At 32.2% G+C, this 20,434-nt stretch overlaps 2 protein-coding genes across 7 annotated transcripts; both read right to left on the bottom strand.

The window, feature by feature from the left end:
• Nucleotides 1-563: 563 nt before the first annotated feature.
• On the bottom strand, nt 564-2,992 carry LOC105118519 (E3 ubiquitin-protein ligase). 2 transcript variants are annotated; one of them, XR_840963.1, is made up of 6 exons: nt 2,739-2,992; nt 2,473-2,627; nt 1,544-1,602; nt 1,356-1,448; nt 986-1,272; nt 564-909 (listed from the first exon to the last, which is right to left on the bottom strand). XR_840963.1 is itself a non-coding variant. In XM_011016496.1 (5 exons), exons 1-5 carry the CDS (start codon nt 2,831-2,833, stop codon nt 1,213-1,215), a joined length of 462 nt encoding a protein of 153 aa, XP_011014798.1. In that variant the 5' UTR covers nt 2,834-2,992; the 3' UTR covers nt 579-1,212. The 2 variants fall into 2 exon arrangements, 1 of the variants encoding a protein (XP_011014798.1); XM_011016496.1 differs by having other exon boundaries at nt 579-1,272.
• A 596-nt stretch (nt 2,993-3,588) lies between these two features.
• LOC105118518 (sucrose nonfermenting 4-like protein) lies at nt 3,589-11,127 on the bottom strand. Of its 5 annotated transcripts, none has more exons than XM_011016491.1 (14): nt 10,526-11,126; nt 10,339-10,426; nt 9,655-9,822; nt 9,198-9,333; nt 9,029-9,087; nt 7,615-7,704; nt 7,013-7,160; nt 6,564-6,689; nt 6,319-6,492; nt 5,683-5,746; nt 5,534-5,603; nt 4,716-4,830; nt 4,093-4,228; nt 3,589-4,059 (listed from the first exon to the last, which is right to left on the bottom strand). In XM_011016491.1, exons 1-13 carry the CDS (start codon nt 10,630-10,632, stop codon nt 4,137-4,139), a joined length of 1,437 nt encoding a protein of 478 aa, XP_011014793.1. In that variant the 5' UTR covers nt 10,633-11,126; the 3' UTR covers nt 3,589-4,059; nt 4,093-4,136. The 5 variants fall into 5 exon arrangements, with proteins under 5 accessions (XP_011014793.1, XP_011014795.1, XP_011014796.1 ...); XM_011016493.1 differs by having other exon boundaries at nt 3,589-4,228; nt 10,526-10,660; nt 10,796-11,125; XM_011016494.1 differs by having other exon boundaries at nt 3,589-4,228; nt 10,526-10,737; nt 10,857-11,125.
• Between the last annotated feature and the right edge of the window lie 9,307 nt (nt 11,128-20,434).

The following is a 20,434-nucleotide window of genomic DNA, read 5'->3' as shown; positions in this document are numbered from 1 at the left end:
ATACCTTTAATATTAAATTAAAAAAAGCATATGAAATTGAGACAACCTTTCAATGAGCTAGGGTCTATAGAATGACACTTTAAAGATAAGTGATGAGTTTAATAATTATTTGGAAATGCGCATGCAATTACATCATTTTTCTTAAAACATGTTTGGAATTATAGTATTAGTTGCAATTCAAAGTACTTTTCGCTTAGACATATATCAACATAATATTTTTTATTTTTAAAAATTATTTTTAAAAATAGCACATCAAAACAATCTAAAAATATAAAAAAATTAAAATTTAAAAAAACACGATGTCATCCACATTTCCAAACATACTCTTAATATACTCTTAATATATGATGGAGAGCATGGAGTTTGGACTAGGAGGAAGGGATTAATGTTCGAATCGCCCTTGAATAAGAATCGACGAAGAGACTTGTGGTTCCCGTTCACATATTTGAGATATAAAATACAAAGCAATAGTGCAAGACTCCATGCCTCGTATGTTTTTGAGACCTAAGCAGATGGTCTTTGTCTGCATAAACTATAATCTATATATAGGTGATACATAGTTGACAAGTTTTCTTATCTTTTCACTTTAAGCCGAGTTCATCTCTACCAAAATTTAAATGAGCTGAACTCGATTGAATTCCATGCCCCGGACTTCTTACAAACACAAAACGAGCTTGAGCTCCTAAAATTAATTGAACCCAAAAAACGGAAAGAAGAAGAGGAAGAACCAAAGCTTAAGCATGTCAAATTTTAGCTCAGCTTGGCTTCCTGGTAACCCAAACTAAAAGTTTTCCCATGGCAACCATAAATATTGTAAAAAGCAAATAAGATCCCTCGACCAGATTTTACAATTTGCTACTCTGAGGGGAAGCCATCGAAGTCCCACACTTAAACAGTCACCAGATTGATCTGCTCGGTACAAAAAATAACAAGTTGGGAGTTCTTTTACATCAATGAAAAAGAATATAAAGAGGAAGATACTAACTTGACTGCAAAAATTGGTAACAGATATTTCCTCTACTGTTGCTGATGAGAAATAGGAGCAACAAGCCCTTGCTTTGCACATTCAGGGAGATCTGCAACTTATCCTAATTTGCCGCAACGAAGATTTTTGTCATTTGATCACACACACATATTGCAGCCATGATGATTACTTCTCAAAGCATCTACTGAATTCTTCCAACAACTAAGGCATTAAATCCCCAATGTTTATCACAATTTCAACTTCTTTTTGCGCTTTTTCAAATTTGCACATTCACTATCATCTACTATCTGTAAGGGAAAGCAATTTCAACAATCAAGAGCTGCAACTCAAAAATTGAAACAGTGAATGATAATAACCAACAAAGGCAAACCTTCTGTTTGTTATTCTTCTTCCCCTTTTTCTTGTTCTTTCCCTTTCGTCTCTTCAGTGAAGATTTTTCTACTTTGTCTTCTTCAAAAGACTCCTGCAACATTTGCAAACTAATTAGAAAGTGCTTGACAAAAGCTTACTCTCGCAGCTTTCAAAAGATCAATTAACAGGGATAATATATCCAAGCACCTCAGAATCGCCAAAGTCAGTCACATGATGAATAATTGTTCCAGACTTTGAAGTGCCACCTGACATATCAAAGAAAATAAGCCATGCTTCCATATAATAATGTCGTGTTAGAAAATAAAATCTTGAGTGCAAATAGACAAGCAAAACAGACCACTAAACTGGATTTCAAGAGCAAACATTATAACCCTCCGTATCTAAAGAAGGCAGAGTGAAAAAAAGGTTTTTCCCACAAGTAACAAAATACCCAGCATTCTCTTTCTATTATCGTGTAAAAGGAAAAACTAACAAAATAATAGCATGGAAACTTCTCCACTCCACTACATGGCCTAAAGAATTTAAGACCACATGGTACTCCTGGAAAAAATACTTGAAATAGATCGAATATCACTACTTCAACCAGACCATAAAATATTCTTTTTCATGTTAAGAACATCTCATGACAACATAACAACCAGTCTTTTAAAAGTTTAAGAAAAACTCCAACCACAGCATCGTAAAACCAAAGATTCAGATATGGAAAAATACATTTAAAACAACAGGCACAAAAATAACACAATCTAACAATCCCATTACACTACATAAATCTGCTACGTGACAAATCATTCAATCATGAATATTTGGCAAGCTTACTATCTCAATCGAAATGCATTTGACTCCTCTGATATCATATCGAAATCCACAAATAGTCCAACTAACCCAATTTCAACTATCTCTGAAATATCTTCAGTCCCAATTTCATCAAATCCAATACAAACAACAAAAACCCACATCACGATCTCAATTTGTTCTTTCCCAACTAGCCCCAATAATTCTAAACCTACAATTTCATCTTTGCTACTCGTCTCGTCGAATACAACACAAACAAAATTATTAAAAGAACAGAAAGGGGGGGGGGGTTAAATTGTTTTTATGCTTGAAATAATTATTACTAGTCAAGACAGTGTCTTTGGCATTCTTGACAGCCAACTCAAGGATATCAGGATCAATGGAAGCCAACCCATTTGGGTCTTGCAGTTTTCTTTCAAGAAATTTAGCCAAGGCTGCAGCTTTATTAGTCCTTAATGGTCCACCAGGATGCGCTAACCTAACGGTATAAGATACATACATAATCAAGAAACAAAACTCTAGATAGACTCGTAAATAAGAAAAAGAGAGAGAAAAAGAAAAGGAAAAGGAAAAGGAAAAAAAAGAATACCTGGGTTGTTGGGAACGAAAGGGAGGAGGAGGGAGGGGTGCGAATTTGCTTCCTCTTAGTGCTTTTCTTTCGTCTTCACTCAATCCTTCCGTCATCCTCTCTCTCTTTCTCTCTGTTGTTATCTATCTAGCCTCTTTTCAAGCTTCAACCGTTTTGGAGTTTTTAAATTTTTGGAAGGCATGGTCAAAGTTATTAACCCGATCTGCATATTAACTTAGTGATCTGATTGATCCGGTTTTTTATTTTTAATTAAAAAAAAAAAATCATTTTACCAACACAACAATGACCCTAGGCTTTGAACCAGTTCTGATGACTATAGTTAGAGTTTGCATGAGACAAGCATCTTGTCTTGTTCACTCTCAAACAGCTGTTCCCCGTATTTGTAGCTATGAAGAAAGTCCAGCGTAGAAGGGCTATTTTAAAAATGGTTTTAAAAAATTGAATTTTTTTAATTTAAATTAATATACTTTTTATATTTTTAAATTAATTTGTTGATTTTAAAAATATTTATTAAAAAATAAAAAAAATTATTTTTAACATATGTTTTAAACACTTCAAAACACACTCTAACTACACTTCCAAACACACTCGAAAAGATTAACAATTTAACAAAAGAAAATATCATAGAAAACTACATATTATATTTTACTAATTTTACATTAAAATGTCTCAACTTTATTTTCATTAAAAACATTTATGAAATTGAAAGCAGCCAAAGAAGTTGAAAAACCTGCCACATTTCACAGTAGAAAAAACCTAATCATGTTGGTGTTAATTTTATCTTGTTTGTACTAGGCCACAAAAAGAGAACGAAAATCCCAAAATTATCAGATTGGCAGTGGCAAGGTCATTCCCAATCAAGGGTTCTCCGTACGCTTACTTGTGTACAAGAACGCCATTTGACTTGCATAAATTTTCCCAGTATTTAACTACAATAACGAAACAAAACGAACTAAAAGCCATCTTTATCAGATTTTCTTCTCAGGAATCACAGCTACATGAAGCAATAGCAGACAATAAGCATTTACCTCCTCCCCATCTCCTGGCGTAGTACATAAGAGGTACTATGCTCCTCGTATACATGGAATCTACAATGACAGATCTAAGTAATTCATAATACATGGAAGGGAGATGAACAAATTTGGGAATTAGGAGAGAATCAATTGCATGCTTCTCCCTTTCTTTTTAGCCTAAAATCCTAAAACAGCGGGGAAGCGAAGAGGCTGGAATTTCAAATAATCTAACGCAGATTTCAAATAATTGGGTCATATGACCATGGAACGTGCTGGAGTAATACTGGAACAATTGAGCTGTTGATGCTGCAATAACATGTCTGAGAGCTGTCCAAAACCACTCCATAAATCCCTTTGGATTAACGCAACGCCCCATAGCTTCAAACTAGCCAAGTAGAAATTTGAAAATGTCACTCAATGTAACAATGCCTTCCACACGTTTACTGCCAGCCTCTACAATGACAAGTCGCCTGACACCTGAAAACCCAGGGATTGAGGATCATTAACTAGGCGCACAGATATCACAAAAAGATGCCGAATGAATTTTTAGAAGAGTAAACAACAATAATAGAGACCTTGTTTCAGCAAAAGTTTTACCCACAATCATATTTAACACGGCCATTTGTAACCAAAGTGTTTACATGTCTGTATGTGTGTATCTGGCAAAGGCTTTGACGGTTCTATAAAAGTCCTTCAAGCGCTATAACTTGATGAATAGATTATTCAACAAAAGACAAAGGATAGCAGCTCAGGTTTGCTTGAAAGAAACAACGACAAAGAAAAGGAACTGTAGTTTGAGTAATTACAGGGAAAGAAAAATCAAAAGAACTGAAATCCTAATGCCTAACATACTGGGAAAAAAAACATGTTTATAACCTAATTAACAAACCCAGACACTTCAAAGTCATATTAGGAGATATTCAACGGGATCTTCATTCTAAATAAAAGATAAGGTTCAGATTACCTGGGTTTGCCAATCGCTCCATCTCTTTATGCAATGTATCAGATCGCAAACACATCTGACATCTTTGACTTCTCAGCTCATGAAAAGAATAGGCATCTTGCCCCAGTTGCAAAGCCTTATCAAATTTGAAATAAATAAAAGCAGTAAGGGGAAACCATGATCAGCAAATTTCAGGCATGATTTCTACATCATAAACTACATTTTGACACAATGGGTAACATATAAACTAAAAAATAAAAGTTAATACAACTTCAAATAAATTTTATGCAGCCTGCCAGAGCATGCAATTAATACTTTGATGTGATTTTTGTGAAGTAAAAAGGATTCACTTGGTCCAAGTGAAACCAGAAAACCACTAAATGTATACTTCAAGACCGTGATGCCAGAAGTCATTTCCACACCAACTATTACCTCAATGAAACAATCAAGGAGTTTACACTACCATCATTACATCCATTTTCAGTTAGTTTTTTAAATCTCAACAAGAAAGCATTTTGGAAAGACCCAGCACCCCTGCCCCCTGTCTTCCTTATCCTTTAAAGTTGAAACCAAATGATATGCCTCCATGGATCCAACTAATCATCAAACCCTTAAATATGTGTCAAATATTCTTAAAACAATAGTATTAATACCATCCTCGTGTCCACAATGACATAAAGTTTTCATAGACATAATTATATGAAACAAATAATGAAAAAAAATCTAGAAAATAATGCTTTCCTATTATATATATCTACAAAGTAATGCCACTATGAAGTTGCTTAATGCAACATGCTCAAGGGAAAATGAAGAGATGGAGGGACAGAAAGAGCAGCTACCTGATTTATAGTCATTTCATTAAGATTAATATGAGTATAAATTTTGTCCTTCGCCAAAGCTGTTATGTCACTGTTAGATGATAACAGATAATTAACCTCAAAATCAAAGAAGAGGTTTTAACAACATCAAACTAAGAAGAACAAGTTACCTCCGACAATATATGTCTACTAATGAGTCATTCTCATCTACTATTGGTATTGAACTTACTTGAGCTGTACAGGAGGAGATGAAAAGATATGAATGATTAAAATTACATGAAGACCAAGATGCATAGCTGAAGTATATTTATTCTTGAGTAGTTGAAACCATAGAAAACTATCTCAAAAGGCAACAATGTGTTTAGTACGAACATTTAAACTAGCCCCCACATAACAAGTACCTTAGCCAGTTCTAAAAACAATATGAAATGAAATCTTAGGCATGCCAATGATAAGGGTTTAAGTAAGCGGCCCATTCACATGGCCCTGTGATTAGATCCATTTCAGGTGAGTCATAAAATAGGAGACATGAAATACAAATAGATGATAAAAGATCCTTAACAATTTTTATTTCATTTTTTGGTAATTCAAGAAATTTATCAAATGGCACTCATATGCACCTCATCCAATCAATATGATTTGAAAGTTCCATGCAAATTTTAAGTGTAATACATGTAAAGCAAATTCAAGTAGTTTGCTTGAAATATTTGCCACAAAATTAGAACTTCTACTCCCAAAACATACACAGATTCATTTCTGTTGATAATTTCTTTTCCTACTTTCTGAAATTTATGGAAATTACATACCTTGAATTAGCAAGTTTAAAGCTGAACTAAGAGAAGCGCTTGGTCTCAACATCACCAAGGGGCACCCACTAGGCTCTCCAATACTCGGAACCCATGAACCCACTGGTATTGCACCAATTGGTAGTTGGAGTATAGGCAAGGTGCTAGAACAATGTCTAAAGTACCTGCAAATACCTGGAAATTAATATCCATGGTTAGTAATAAAGTATGTGTGGCTGCTTAGCAAGCGAACCAAAGAGCCTTACATTTCAGTATTCCAGAAAGTGAGGCAAGATGCAGTAGCTGAGGAAATGAACTGTCTTCTGATGATGAGTGGATAAGAGGAACCGTAGCCACCTTATACTGCAATATTCTCAAAGCAACCTCTTTCATAAGAGTAGATCTGTGCGTTTGAAAGAAAGAAAGAAAGAAAGAAAAAACAAGGAAGGAGGAAGAGGAACCTTTGAGATCAGGATTCTTCGAAAATATGGAGAGACAGAGAGAGAGAGAGAGAGAGAGAGAGAGCAGGGGGGCAGGGGTGGTTGTTGGGTGTTGTAAATCATGATTCAGCCATTTAAATGCTTTCTACAAGCAGTACAGCACAAATGCAGACCAAAAAATGAAGCACTGAGAATAATTACACTTGCACTTCATGCATGAATGATGAAAAACAGATTAGTGGTTCATTTATGTGCTACAGATATAAACATGCATGAGATATCACTTACATGTATGAGATGTCTAGGTAGAGGCCACACATGTCCGTCTATTTGTCTTTCCAGATATGCTTTCCCCTCTTTCCAAGCAGATATGGTGTGTGTATCAAGTTCTTCCTCTGTCAAATTTGACCCATTATTTCCGAGCTGCAAGTAGAAGTAATCATCAGCATTATAAAGACATACAGACAGTATATTTCTGTCAACAAAGACTTCTTATCAAGATGGGTATATTATCCACACAAATTTTTCAAGCCTTTCGCCTGTCATAGAAATCATGTAAAATTTCTCCCAATATCCATGAATATCCAAAAATCCATCAACTGCATTTGGGTTCTTTCCCCCGAATCAAAACCTAACTCTGAATGTCTGGGGTTAATCTTCACAGAAAACAGGTGGATATTATGCCACATTGGAAACAAAGCTGGATACACTTTATTTACTTTTCCCTTGAAGAAAATGAACCTTGTGCTGTTGCATCTTTTATCTTAATCCATCTCCGATGCATATACATTTGAGCACTAAAATCAATGGACAAATAAATATTTGTGTTTAGAAGACTCACTGTTGAAAGAAGACTTGATTTTTTACATGTGCTTACCTCTCTCAATATCAATATGAAGTCCAAGGCACTAAGCACTCCAACAAACTGGCCCCTAGAGAAGTCCCAAAGAGGAGCCATAGAGATTCCCTGGAAACAGCTAACTTAGAAGGCATACATATCCAAGCTCTTGATCATCAACAAGCAAATATGCATGACGACCAGCAATTGTAAATAATAAGCGGACAAAGCTCAGATCACGGAACAGACTAAGCCTGCAGTCAGGACTTAAGCCAGCTTGAAACTGACTATTCACTTTAGTACATGTGCAGCACCACTTTCTATTTACTTTTGTCCTTTTCAATTGGTAAGTTTATTGCATTGCAAAACAGCACAAGTATGAAATTAACTCCTCCTTACAGTTCTCATTTATGGAACTGAAGTAATCACAGCCACAGCTACTTTTGTGTAATTGTTAACATTTGTATCTTGCTAAGTAAGCTATGTCTTTTTCCTGCTCCAGTGCTCAGTATCTTACCCACAAAGAAGGATCTAATTAGGGAAATTGGTTTTATAGAAGAGGAATCATAAGAAGACCACAGGAGTCAATACTCTGAAGCCAGCAATCTGGGTACAATACCAGAGATCGCTGACTTTCCACTTCAAAAGAACATGAAAGAAACCAAGTAACTTTGGCTATTGTTATTTCAGGTTGATAAATCCCTTTAGAAATATCATAAATAATGGGATCTCTATTGCTTGAGGACATATATATCTATGCTAATGGACAGAGAGCACTGTGGGTGGTGAAGTAAGCACCTGTGGTCTAAGACTAGGGCAATCAACAAGTGTGAAAAAACCCAAATGTTCAAGCAATCAACCACGGATAGTAAGCAGATGACATCATTCTCATGGGGGAAACGAGTGAGTCTGAGGCTAGGTTCTTTAGGCTAGAATTTCTGTGATGTAGTAAAATAGGAAAGAGCAAGGTTTTATCACACAACTCATAAGCATGGAAGGTGAGCTATAGTCAAAACCTTATCGATCTGCTCATGGATTCAAGTCATTCTAATGATGATCTAGGTAGATATCCTATCAAAACAAGTCTCGATGAAACTACCATGAAAAATTACGTACCCAGTTCAAAAGATGAAGCAATGGTCACACTCAAAATCAAAAGGCATATTACAGAATGAACTGAATCATCAAAGCAATAATTGAAACATGCCAATTATGCCTTCCATCACTAAGGCATGCAACTGATAAGTATTCAAGTTTTCTTTAAACACATACTTAACTCTTCCAAAAATCAAAAGGGATATTCACTGAAAAGCAAAGAATACAGTTTTTCTTCAATCATCTATATAGAATCTTTTAAATGTTGCATAACCAAAAAAAGAAGAATATGTAACTAGAAGTTCAGCTGTCCAAGATACCGGCAACAAGTAAATGCATAAAAAAACAGATTAGATACCTGTTCAAACAAAATGTGAAAGGCTTGCTTTACTGGTAAATCAACATCCAAGGCAACTACCTGTAAGTTACATATTATAAATTAGGCGAACAAAAATTTGCTCACTTCAAATCCAAGTAAACATAAAAAAATGAGTGCCACAATGAAGACCATTGGTAAAGGATCCAACCCTTGCCTGACTGGGGAAGTAACTCATATGCAGTGTGTGTAGTCAGAAATACAGAAATCCGGTGACGAGAGACCTGTAAGTCAGCCTCTGATATGCTTGGCACTCCAGCAGTCAATGTGCCATCTGATACACTGACCTGGATTGTAAATGAAAACCTCATTACATTCCATAACTTGTAAGAGGGTGATATATTGGAGCAAACTAGAATTTTGTAACAGAATGGTGAGACGAGATAACACTGCTAAGTAAATATAAGCAACACAAAACCAAATGTTATCGTACAAGGACACTAGAATTTTCAAATGAAGCACAAAAGGCCCCAGATCCATGATCTTTAGAGTGCAAATAATTGGCAGTCAGTGAGAACGAATCTTAATTTCTGAATGACCAAAATAACATTCATGAAACAGAAAACAATTTCCAGCAGTCATGATGACCAAAGTAGAATGTATCTCACCAAACGGGTAAAGGCCTCGTTATCCAATTCCATATTAGATCCTGGAATCATCTCTGGATTATAATTGGCTTCCATGTTAAACTGGACATTATTTACTATCCCATATTCGGTTGTTGAGTGAGGTTGGAGTTCATCATGTCGCCATTCTCCATCAACACAAAACTTGTACTGCATGTAAATATAAATACATGAAGTGCAATATCCATATAAATATATATATATATATATATCCATGCAGACATAGAGCCATTTGAGGACACAGAACATATTCATACTAGCATTTTTTAGCCAAGTTTTAATCTTTCTATCATCACTTGAAGCCAACCTATTCCAGAGTACTTCCACAAGCAAACTTTGAAAAAAAAGACCTTTTCATTTCAAGATAAGCTAATGACAGTTATTGTATACAGCAAATACCTCCCATCTAAATAGCATTCAAGGGGATTTCAGTGCTAATGAAATCCGTAAGAATTTATGTGCTATCCAGAACTTATTCTTTCTTCTTTTTTTTTTTAGCAATCTCACTCTAAGTGTAATAACTCAAGAAGCACGTCACAAGTATGAACATATCTTTGGCCACACTATGGCATCCTACAATAATTGCTTAACATTTCTTAAAATAGATCAAATTGAACTACACGTACAACAATTCAAATTGATCAAACCACAATAAAACCAACGCACCTGATGATTACCAGGTGTAATATCATAAATCGCCTGAAAAACGTTAGGGCAACCTTCAACTGGCGACATGGGTATAAGTTCACCCCATCTTCACAAAAACAAACAGTCAGTACACTATCTAAAAAATTGGGTTCCCCCTAAAACAATTAACCTCAGACAAATAAAGTTTAAAATTGAGTATTGTCACCTATTAAAAGAACCACTGAGAAATACATTTCGACCTCCATGAGTCCAGACAAACCTCATTAACACTGTACCAGTAACTCCATCACCAGCTTCTCTCACAGATTCCATTCTCAAATCACAAAACAATCCCAGCCCACTTCAATAAATACCAAAATTCACCAAAAAAACATGAAAGCTCCAAAATTTGTAACTTAACCAGCTTGAGTTTATTCACTGCAAAGCAAAAACAAATGACACCACAAAATTAGCAACAACCCGGTTCAGTACTTACCTAAACAAACTCGATTGTACGGAAAATAAGCCTAATTGTGAAAATTAGTGAGAAGAGTCGCCAAGAATGATGCTCTAAAGGAGCTTTGAATTGGGGATTTTGAAATCCACGCACAATGGGAGTGGAAATTGGGGCAAATTAACAGAAACCCTAGAGAGGTAGATCAATGGATAGCAATAAAATTTCATAAAAAGACGAGATTTTGAGAGGGAGTAGGATTGAGAAAGAAACGATATGATCTAATCTAATTTTTTGAAACCCTAGGTAAGTAATTTAAAATAAAATGCATAAAGAAAAGAAGGTTTTTTTATTAAAAAAAAAAAGACGGCAACTTTAATAGAGATTTATGTTTACTTTGTTATTATTAATGTCGATTGTGTGTTATATATTATTATTGTTATTATTATTACATGACGGAAAACATGATAAATAAATAAACAAGAGAAAAAAGGTGTATTTCTATTTGAATCTGTGAAAAATAATGGGTTTATATTGTTTAAATTCCTAAGGAACAAACTACATAAAATGTAATTTAATTTCAATCAATGTATAAAAAATTCATTTTCAAAAATTTTAAATTTTTTTATTAAAAATATTTTTTTGTTTTAAATGGTTTTGATATTTTAATATTAAAAATAATTTTTTTAAAATAATTTTATTTTTTAATCCAAAGTTCTAAGTTGACTACTATCCTTTACATGTGCGGCTGATGTCATTTGATGGCTAACTTGTATCCTTTTTATGACATTGACTCCAAAATATACATATATATATATATATACATATATATATATATATGTCCTTAGTGGGACGAGGCATGCGAGGGGGTGCAATATTGGACTATTCATTTGCTAGATGCTAGTGTTTTTTCCTTGCCCCCACTGCCAAGAGGAAAAAAGAAAAGAAAAGAAAATTGTTCTACAAGGTACGATTTTACCTATAAATTATCAATTAGATCCTTCACCAATTCAGATCTTGATCAATCAGCCTCCTATTGTAATTCAGAGTTCATGATTTGTTAAACAGGCACGTAAGTTATCTCTTTAAAGTCAAAATATTGGCTTAAACTTTAGGCTTTTTGTTCACATTTCTTATAATAAAGAGATGCATTTGAGAGCTTGCATGGAGTCTCAAAATCCTACACATGCATTTTGAATGGCAAAAAAAAAGAAGAAAGCGCCTACACAAGTAAATTAAGGGGATTAATTGACCAAAATATGAATAGTTGAGATAATCAATTGGACAATCATAATTGATAGGATAGGTGACTCAATTGAAATAGATATGATAGTTTAAGGGTAAATATATTTATTTCCTGAAAAATGTAATAATAGTTTAAGACAGGTTTGACGTGGTTTAGCATGAGAAATCAAGGACATTTCGTAGAGCTCTTAAACAATGGAGCTTGTATTGTATGTTTATCATATCCAAATATCAACATGCAATCAATAATATTTTGCCATCAAACACCTTTTTCACAGCCTTGGGGTCATGTTAAAATGTTGCTTCTAAGGTCATCACTCCATCAAAACAAAAGATTATAAAAATGTTAAAGATTATATGAGCTCGGGTCAACTTTTATTTATAATTCAATTTATATTAAATCTTGATATATTTTAATTTTAACATATCAAACCCAAAACTAGCTAATTGTAATAATACATTAGCTAGTTTATCATATCCAAATATCAACATGCAATTAATAATACTTTGCCATCAAACACCTTTTCACAGCCTTGGGGTCATGTTAAAATGTTGCTTCTGAGGTCATCACTCCATCAAAACAAAAGATTATAAAAATGTTAAAGATTATATGAGCTCGGGTCAATTTTTATTTATAATTCAATTTATATTAAATCTTGATATATTTTAATTTTAACATATCAAACCCAAAACTAGCTAATTGTAATAATACATTAGCTAGTTTGAATGACAAGTAATTTTTTTATATAAATTTAATTTTATATTCATTTAATATTCCTTGAATTTTTAACTAGAATTAATTTGCTAAATTAAAACTTTGGAAAATATAAGCTATGAACATAAGATTTTAACTAACACTAAAGTTTTCTTCTTCTTTTTTCTTATGTTTTAAAAAAATAAAAATAAAAAAGGACTCATCAAAGAATTTCGTGATATTCACTGACTCTCTCATTAAAACCCCTAAAATTTTAAAAATAAGAAATAGAAAGAGAAGAATATGTGAATCATTTGGTTTTACAACTTTTCCAAAATAATTTTGCATGAAGTTTTTCTACTAACAAAACTTCAATGATTCCTATCAATAATTGCTAAGGATCAAATTTGAAAAATTATTCATATAGCGTTCGATTACATAGTATGAGGTTTTGCTAAGAAAATCCTTAAACTAAACACAATTTTACATAGAAGTACTCCATCATGTGAGTTGTGATTGAGACAGAAGTTTGTGGTAAACTATTACGTTGTCGTTTTGGCTATTAGAAATGATAGATTTAGAATAAAAATAGAAGAATTGAAATGAAATTAATAGAAACCACTCATAAAAAGAGAATTTTCAAAATTTTAATATCTAACGACGATATGAAAATAAAAAATTAATTTCAAAAATAATAATAATAATAATAATAATAATAATAATAAAAGTAATAGAAGTAATTATGGCAAAGCACACAAATAATAGTGATAAAGATGATGATGATGGTGATGATTTATTTAAAAAAATTAGATCCACCTTCATGGAATGTGGAAAATGCGAGCTGGACAATTTAAAAGTTAGTGGTTTTGCATGTGAATATTATTCATGCAAATGATCCCTATAAGAATAGATTCTTTTATACACAATCAAAGGATAAATTGATAAATAGTATTCCATCCTTCTTTTCTTGTAGCTCCAAAAAAAATATTCTACCCCCTTAAGATATGTTGATAATGTGTCACTATCGTTAGACACGTTATTTATTGACTCTCGTATACTAAAATCATGTTCTATCATATACAAGTTGGCAAAAAAAAATTTAGTTTAACATATAGCTTACAGGGGTGGTATTATTCTACAGCTCTAATCAATAAATTTTTGAATGAAAAAAATCTAAATTATAAAAAATTATTTGTTAGTATTATTAAAACTAGCCTAACAAGTTAATATTGAAATCTTTAAACTTAATTACTTATCAAACTTGGATTTATAATTAAATTCATGTGAGAATCTCCTGATGTCACCTTGTTGACTAGACAAATTATAAAAGAGAAACAAGTTACGTTAACCCTAGTCAATATATCAAACTCATGATTTGGATTATATGCTCTACTAATTTGATTTAGTTTTTTATTTTATTTTATCAAATGATAGAAAATACAAAATTGATTTATCATCAATCAAATACCAAAAAATAAAATTAAATAAAAATCTCATATTAAAGGATGAATTTGAAAAATAAAAAATAAAAGAGAAACAACTCAAAGGGTGGAATTTAAAAAAAAATCAAATGATAAAAAAACATAGTTTTTAAACCCGACCTGGTAGTCGACCCAGTATAATGATGGGGTTATGGGTCAGATGAGTTAACTCAGGTTGACTTAGGTTAATAAAAAAAAAGAATTTTTCAAACACAACTATAATGTCCTCTCAAAGCAGCAAACTTAAGGTGTGTTTGGTATTATGGTTGCTGTTGTGGTTATAGTTTGAAAAAAATTATTTTGTAATAAGCACTTTTAGTTGAAGTTGAGTTGAAAAAATATATGTTTGGTTAAAACTGTAGTTAAAATTGAAGTTAAATAAAAAGTAATTTAATGTGTTTGGTGAAAAATGCTTTTAAAATTGAGATTATAAAATCATTATATATATATATATATATATTGATGGGTTTTAATTTAAATATTATAGATTTAACTATTATTATTACATCATGAAATAAATAATACTTTATATAAAATATTTTTTATTATTTCATTCAATTATCTAAAATTTCATCATGTCTAAAATACATCCGATAATTTTCTTGGTTTCTTAAATGCGCAATAACATAACTTGTAAAATATAATCAAGAACAAAATTAAAATTGTGATCAAATTCTACAAATACTACGTTATCAAGCAAATAAAATACAATTAAAAAATAAAAAATAATTTTTTATTTTACTAGGTTGGACCCAGTTCAATGTATTTTGCTCGTTGGACCGGACCCGGTCCGGTGGAAACAATGGAGCTATGCTCCATTATAACAGCCTCCACTGTTCACTGAATAGTGTAACATGGCCTCACTTTTATTCGCGCAAAAAAGGAGCACTTTATTGCTTTTCTTCTCCCTGTATTTCATATGCAATTTATGGTGGGATCCATGCATAGTAAATTGCTTTTTTCCTTAACCAAACATTTACGAGCTACGGTTTACTTTAAAAACAACCACAGCTGCAATGCCAAACAGACACTTAGTCTCCACAAACTCAAGATTAACCTAAAAACACAATCAAAATTTGATTCAAACATAGTCATAATTGATGGATGAATTTTTCAAACAGCAGATCAAATCCTAACTCAAGCAGATCTAAAATCCCTATTTTCCCAGCTCTCCAAGCTAAATCAACTCATTCCTCATTTAATCGATTGAGACCTTAATTTATTATTTATTCTATTATCCCTCTTGAGAACTGGAAATCTCCCCTCCAAGGCCAAGTGTGAAGGAAAGGAAAACTTGAAAACATCCACTGATAAAATCTAACATAACACATCCATTTTGTTTGACTAATATCATTCCCATCTTTACCTTCTTTCTAATTTAGTAGCCCCAATCTTCTAGAGAGCATACTTTTTCTCTCTTCTAAGAAAACTAAGAATCTAAATAAGAAAAGAAAAATATTTTCTTTTCCATCAGACCTCAAACTAATGAGGACAATGGAACGAACAACCCACGCAAACAACTCGAATGAAAGAAAGAACAGAAAAATAAGAGAAACAATTAGTTTTTTGGCGATTCTGTCTTTATGTTACAAATGATTTGACTGTAAAAAACTAAAATGGTAACATTTTTTATATATAAAATAGTCGAGTCTCAATTGGGTTTACTCGGGTCAACCCGCCAAGTCGACTAGGTTTTTCTAGGTCAATTTCTGACCAGTTTTTTCATCAACCCAGCCTAGTTCTAGCCTCGAGTCAGCTAGGTCCGGGGTCAACCCGCGAGGCGAAGCCCAGTTTTAAAACTATGTACAAAAGGGTTAAAACAACTTAAAGACCCAATGAAAACAATAACTATGGGTTATTATAAAAAAACTCAAGCAAGTGAGCCTGAACTTTTTATATATATATATAAAGGATATAAACTTCATCCCTTCATATATATTTTCAATAAAAATAATTGTGAGAAATGACATGTTGTAATAAGTATTACTTGCCTTAATTCCAGAACCCATAACCTTAACTTAGCCTGGCACGCCAACCACTCAAGCTACAACACAACATTGGTATCTAAACAATTTTAAAAAGTATATTCACATGTTTCACTATTTATATAAACAATGAAACTAACTTTATGTTTTTTTAGTATAACTAGATCACTGATTCACGCCTTATAGTAGGTTAGTTTAATTTTTTAACAATATATTCAATCATTTCTAACATGTTTTCTAGTGGAAAAATTGTGATAATTACAAAAAACCTCCTCTAATTTAACCACATTTTCACTTCACCTTTATATTTTAAAAAATTATTCTTAACATCCTAGAATTTATATGTTTATAACAACTTACATCCTCAAGCCAGTGCCCTAAAAAATGATATAAGAAAGTGCAATTATTTATAGGATTGTGATTATATTTAATTCAACTATTAAAAAGCCTCTCGTGCTTTAAAATAACAATAATGCCATCAAAACATGTTTTTAACAAAAAAAATATTCCTTTTTCAACACCATTTCTAGCCATAATTAACCCAAAAATTTCTAGCAAACTTCTCATCTAAATTTTCAGTAAATAAACTCTAGAACTACCATTAAACACTTTGTTTTTTATTTAAGCAAATACACATCCATAAATTTAAAAAAAAAACACATCTAAAACCCAAGAAAAAACATATCCAAAATTCTATATTAAAAAGACACATTTAAAATTAAACAATACTTTTTTCAAATATTATTATTAGCGTTCATGAGTTTAAACAAATTTTATTTTTACGGATTAGTTTTCATAAGACGAGAATGTTTCGAAACATTTTTTTATAGGTAAAGAGATTTATCCCATAAGTCTCCACATAGCTTTTCAAACTTCCCATGTGTTATGGTGCTTCTAGAAAATCAAAGTCATTCTCAACTTATTTATTAAACTCATTAACAAAGAACTCCACCAACCTTGATTCCATACCAATACCTCTAAATTTTTGGTTCAATTTGGCATCCTTAACTTGGAAATAGGTCAAATAGTAACAAGGTTACTAGTAATATTGAACAAGGCATCGATAAGCATAACAAATTGTATATAATAAAACAAATTGTATATAATAATGATGGAAGTGAAAAATATCCAGGCTACTATAAGATAATAACGACGACCATCTAACATATTGGTGGAGACACCAGACTCACACCACAAGCTACACGAGTATATGAACAGAGACAACGTAAGACGACCCAGCCTATCACGCTTTGGGTGAGAGACTAAGCCCGACGTAAGACGGCCCAGCCTATTGACACGACGAAAAGATTGATGTCCATTTAAGCCTACTCATTGTTATTTTATTTATTTAGTCTATTTGGGCCTACTCATTGTTATTTTATTATTTATGTTAAATAGTTTAATGTGATGGGTCAAGCCCAATAGCTGGATATTTTAGGGTTTACTATTTATATGTTCTTCTGTCACCTTGAAAGGTAGTTTTTGATGATTAATGAAAATATTACAGACTTTGCATATCTCAAATCCCTTTTCTTCTCTTTTTTAGCTTCTTTCTTTCTCTAAAACTTTTTTCTTTTCTTGCTTTAATTTTATTATTTATTGTCTTGCATCAAATTTGGTATCATAGCCTAGTTTTTAATTTTTCTTACAATTTACCAACTCATATGTTTATGCTTAACCCTAGATTGATCTAAAAAAAACCCTTACTGTTCCGATTACAAAAAAAAAAACAGGATCTATACTGTTCGTCTTCTCCACTAGAAAGCTGCCGCCGCACAGCACGCTACCTTCGCTGGAGGGCAAATCAAGCGTCCCCAACAACAACAAAAAAACCCACAATAGACACGTTTTTGCTATATAGTTAATTTTTAGTGTGTTAACTATTTTTTTTTCAATTGCTTTGCCTTTTTGTTTTTGTTAAATTTATGTAATAGACACATGAACACATCACTGTCATTGCAGATGGTGAATTGTTAATGTTGTTGTCTTTTATATTGTTTTTTCCATTACATGATTAAGTTGTTGTTGTTGTTGTTGTTGTTGTTGTTGTTACTGCGGAGCTTGATCTATGTTACTTGCTTCTAGTTTTAGTTTGTTGTATTCACGAGGACCTACCATGTGTTTATCATATGTAGTGTGTTCTTATTGTGTTGGCTGCTTATGTGTGGGCTATCAAAAAGTTGTAATTATGTACCCTACAATAAACATTTTCTTGACTTTTTATTGGAAGAGTTGAGGATGCTTTTAGATTATTATTTACTGTATCTTGTTGAACATTGTAAAGTAGTATTGTGTACAATAGGTGCACTTACAATGTATTATAATAAATAAATCTATAAAGAGCCTTGTATAATTTAGTACAACATAGAAATTTAGTGGTTGAATGAAATTTTAAACATGCATTAGGTATTGATACAACCAAAAGATTGACGTCTTCTCCCAAGTGTAGGAGTGTCGAAATAATAAATAACCTAATAAGACCGGGGTCGAACCACATGGAGGTTAATTGTATAAATTATAGATGACAATAATACAACAATAACAACAATAACAACAACAACAACAATAACAACAAAAATATTATTATTATTATTATTATTATTAGTAGTAGTAGTAGTAGTAGTGATAATAACAATAACAATAATAATAAAGAAAAAGAAGGAGAAGAAGAAGAAGAAGATGAGAACTTTGAGATGGAATATTAATGTAAGGATTAAACAATAATAATAACAAATGTCAAGGTTAGAGGATCCACTAATGATATGTCAAACAAGTATAGTATAAACTCTTATTATTCAATTGAAAACCACACGCAAAGGAGGTTCCAATCAGATTATAAATTATAAACATGATCACATTAGTTATCTTATTCGATTAATGCTAATACTTGTTGATTAGTACTTAAAAGTGCATTTTTATCAAGGTTTTATATCATCATTTTGCACTTGAAGTATCAATAACTCCTTAACTAAAGCATGTTTTATAATAATATATCTAATAATATAAGATACCTTTAATTTGTGGTAAATGTTCATTTAAATACAGGCCTATCACATAAATGAAAGGATTGATTGATGAATTTAAGAACTGAAATTGAAAGGATAAAGAGATGGCCAAACTTAAAAAAGAGATGTCGGTGCAATCCAAACCAGAATACTGTTCGGTAATTGGGTCATATCTGGAGCTATAGATCTCAGATTTAGGTCTACTTTATATGCATGGAACGGTAAAACATAGGTCTACAACTTTCATATAGAACCCAAGATCTAAAAAGGTCATTTTCAAGTCCAAATTGTAGCAACAACAAAGAAGCCCGAATCTGTCCTCCAGCCCGAGCACTGTTCAGTATTTTGGCCATATTTGGAGTTCTAGAAGTCCAAATGAGCTGAATATTTTACACAAGAAAGCTAAGACAATTGCCTACAACTTTCATGTTCGAGTGGCTCTAATTTTGACATTATCAATGACGTTTTGGGCAGACAAGAGAAGATAAGGATTGTCACCGAGTCAAGAGTTGGCCACCCACTCATCAATTAGTCATCAAATCAATAGTTCCCAATTTTGGCCTATAAAAGGAGGAATTTGCCATGCATTTAGGCATCTTGGTTTCTAGATCAAGATCATGCTCTTGCTTTCTCTCTTTGTATTTTTTGTAATGTTTATGCTTTGCTTTCATTAATATCAAGTTTATGCCTTTCATTTCCTTTCCTTTACTTAGTTAACTTTTATTTTATTTATGTTCTTATTTTGTTTATCTATTTTTATTTGTTTCATTATGTCTAGCTAAGTTTATTATGTCAAAGTGAAAAGGTTACACTAATGGTGTAAGAATAAGTATAGTATAAACTTAATATGGACTTTAATGTTTGATACTAACATGTTTTATATTTGTTATCTTGTTCACTCTTTAATACTTTGCTTGTTAAATGACTAATCTTAATTTATGTTGTATAACACTTGGTACAACAAATGCTTGGCACTTTCATAGCCCATACTGTATGGTATAACCGACACTTGAGCTATGAAAGGAACTTGATTTGTTGTTAACATAAGTTATAATCATGAATCCTTGATAAAATTTACAAGTATTAACATTAATTAAATAAGATGACTAATGTAATCATATTAACAATCTATAATCTGATTGAAACCTCCTTTGAGTGTGGTTTCCAATTGAATAATAAGAGTTTATACTATACTTGTTTGACATACCACTAGTGGATCCTCTAACCTTGACATTTATTGTTATCATTATTTAATCCTTACATTAATATTC

Source organism: Populus euphratica, unplaced genomic scaffold, assembly GCF_000495115.2.
Source record: "Populus euphratica unplaced genomic scaffold, PopEup_1.0 scaffold2021.1, whole genome shotgun sequence".
Classification (NCBI taxonomy): domain Eukaryota; kingdom Viridiplantae; phylum Streptophyta; class Magnoliopsida; order Malpighiales; family Salicaceae; genus Populus; species Populus euphratica.
This window is presented reverse-complemented; position numbering and strand designations above follow the sequence as displayed.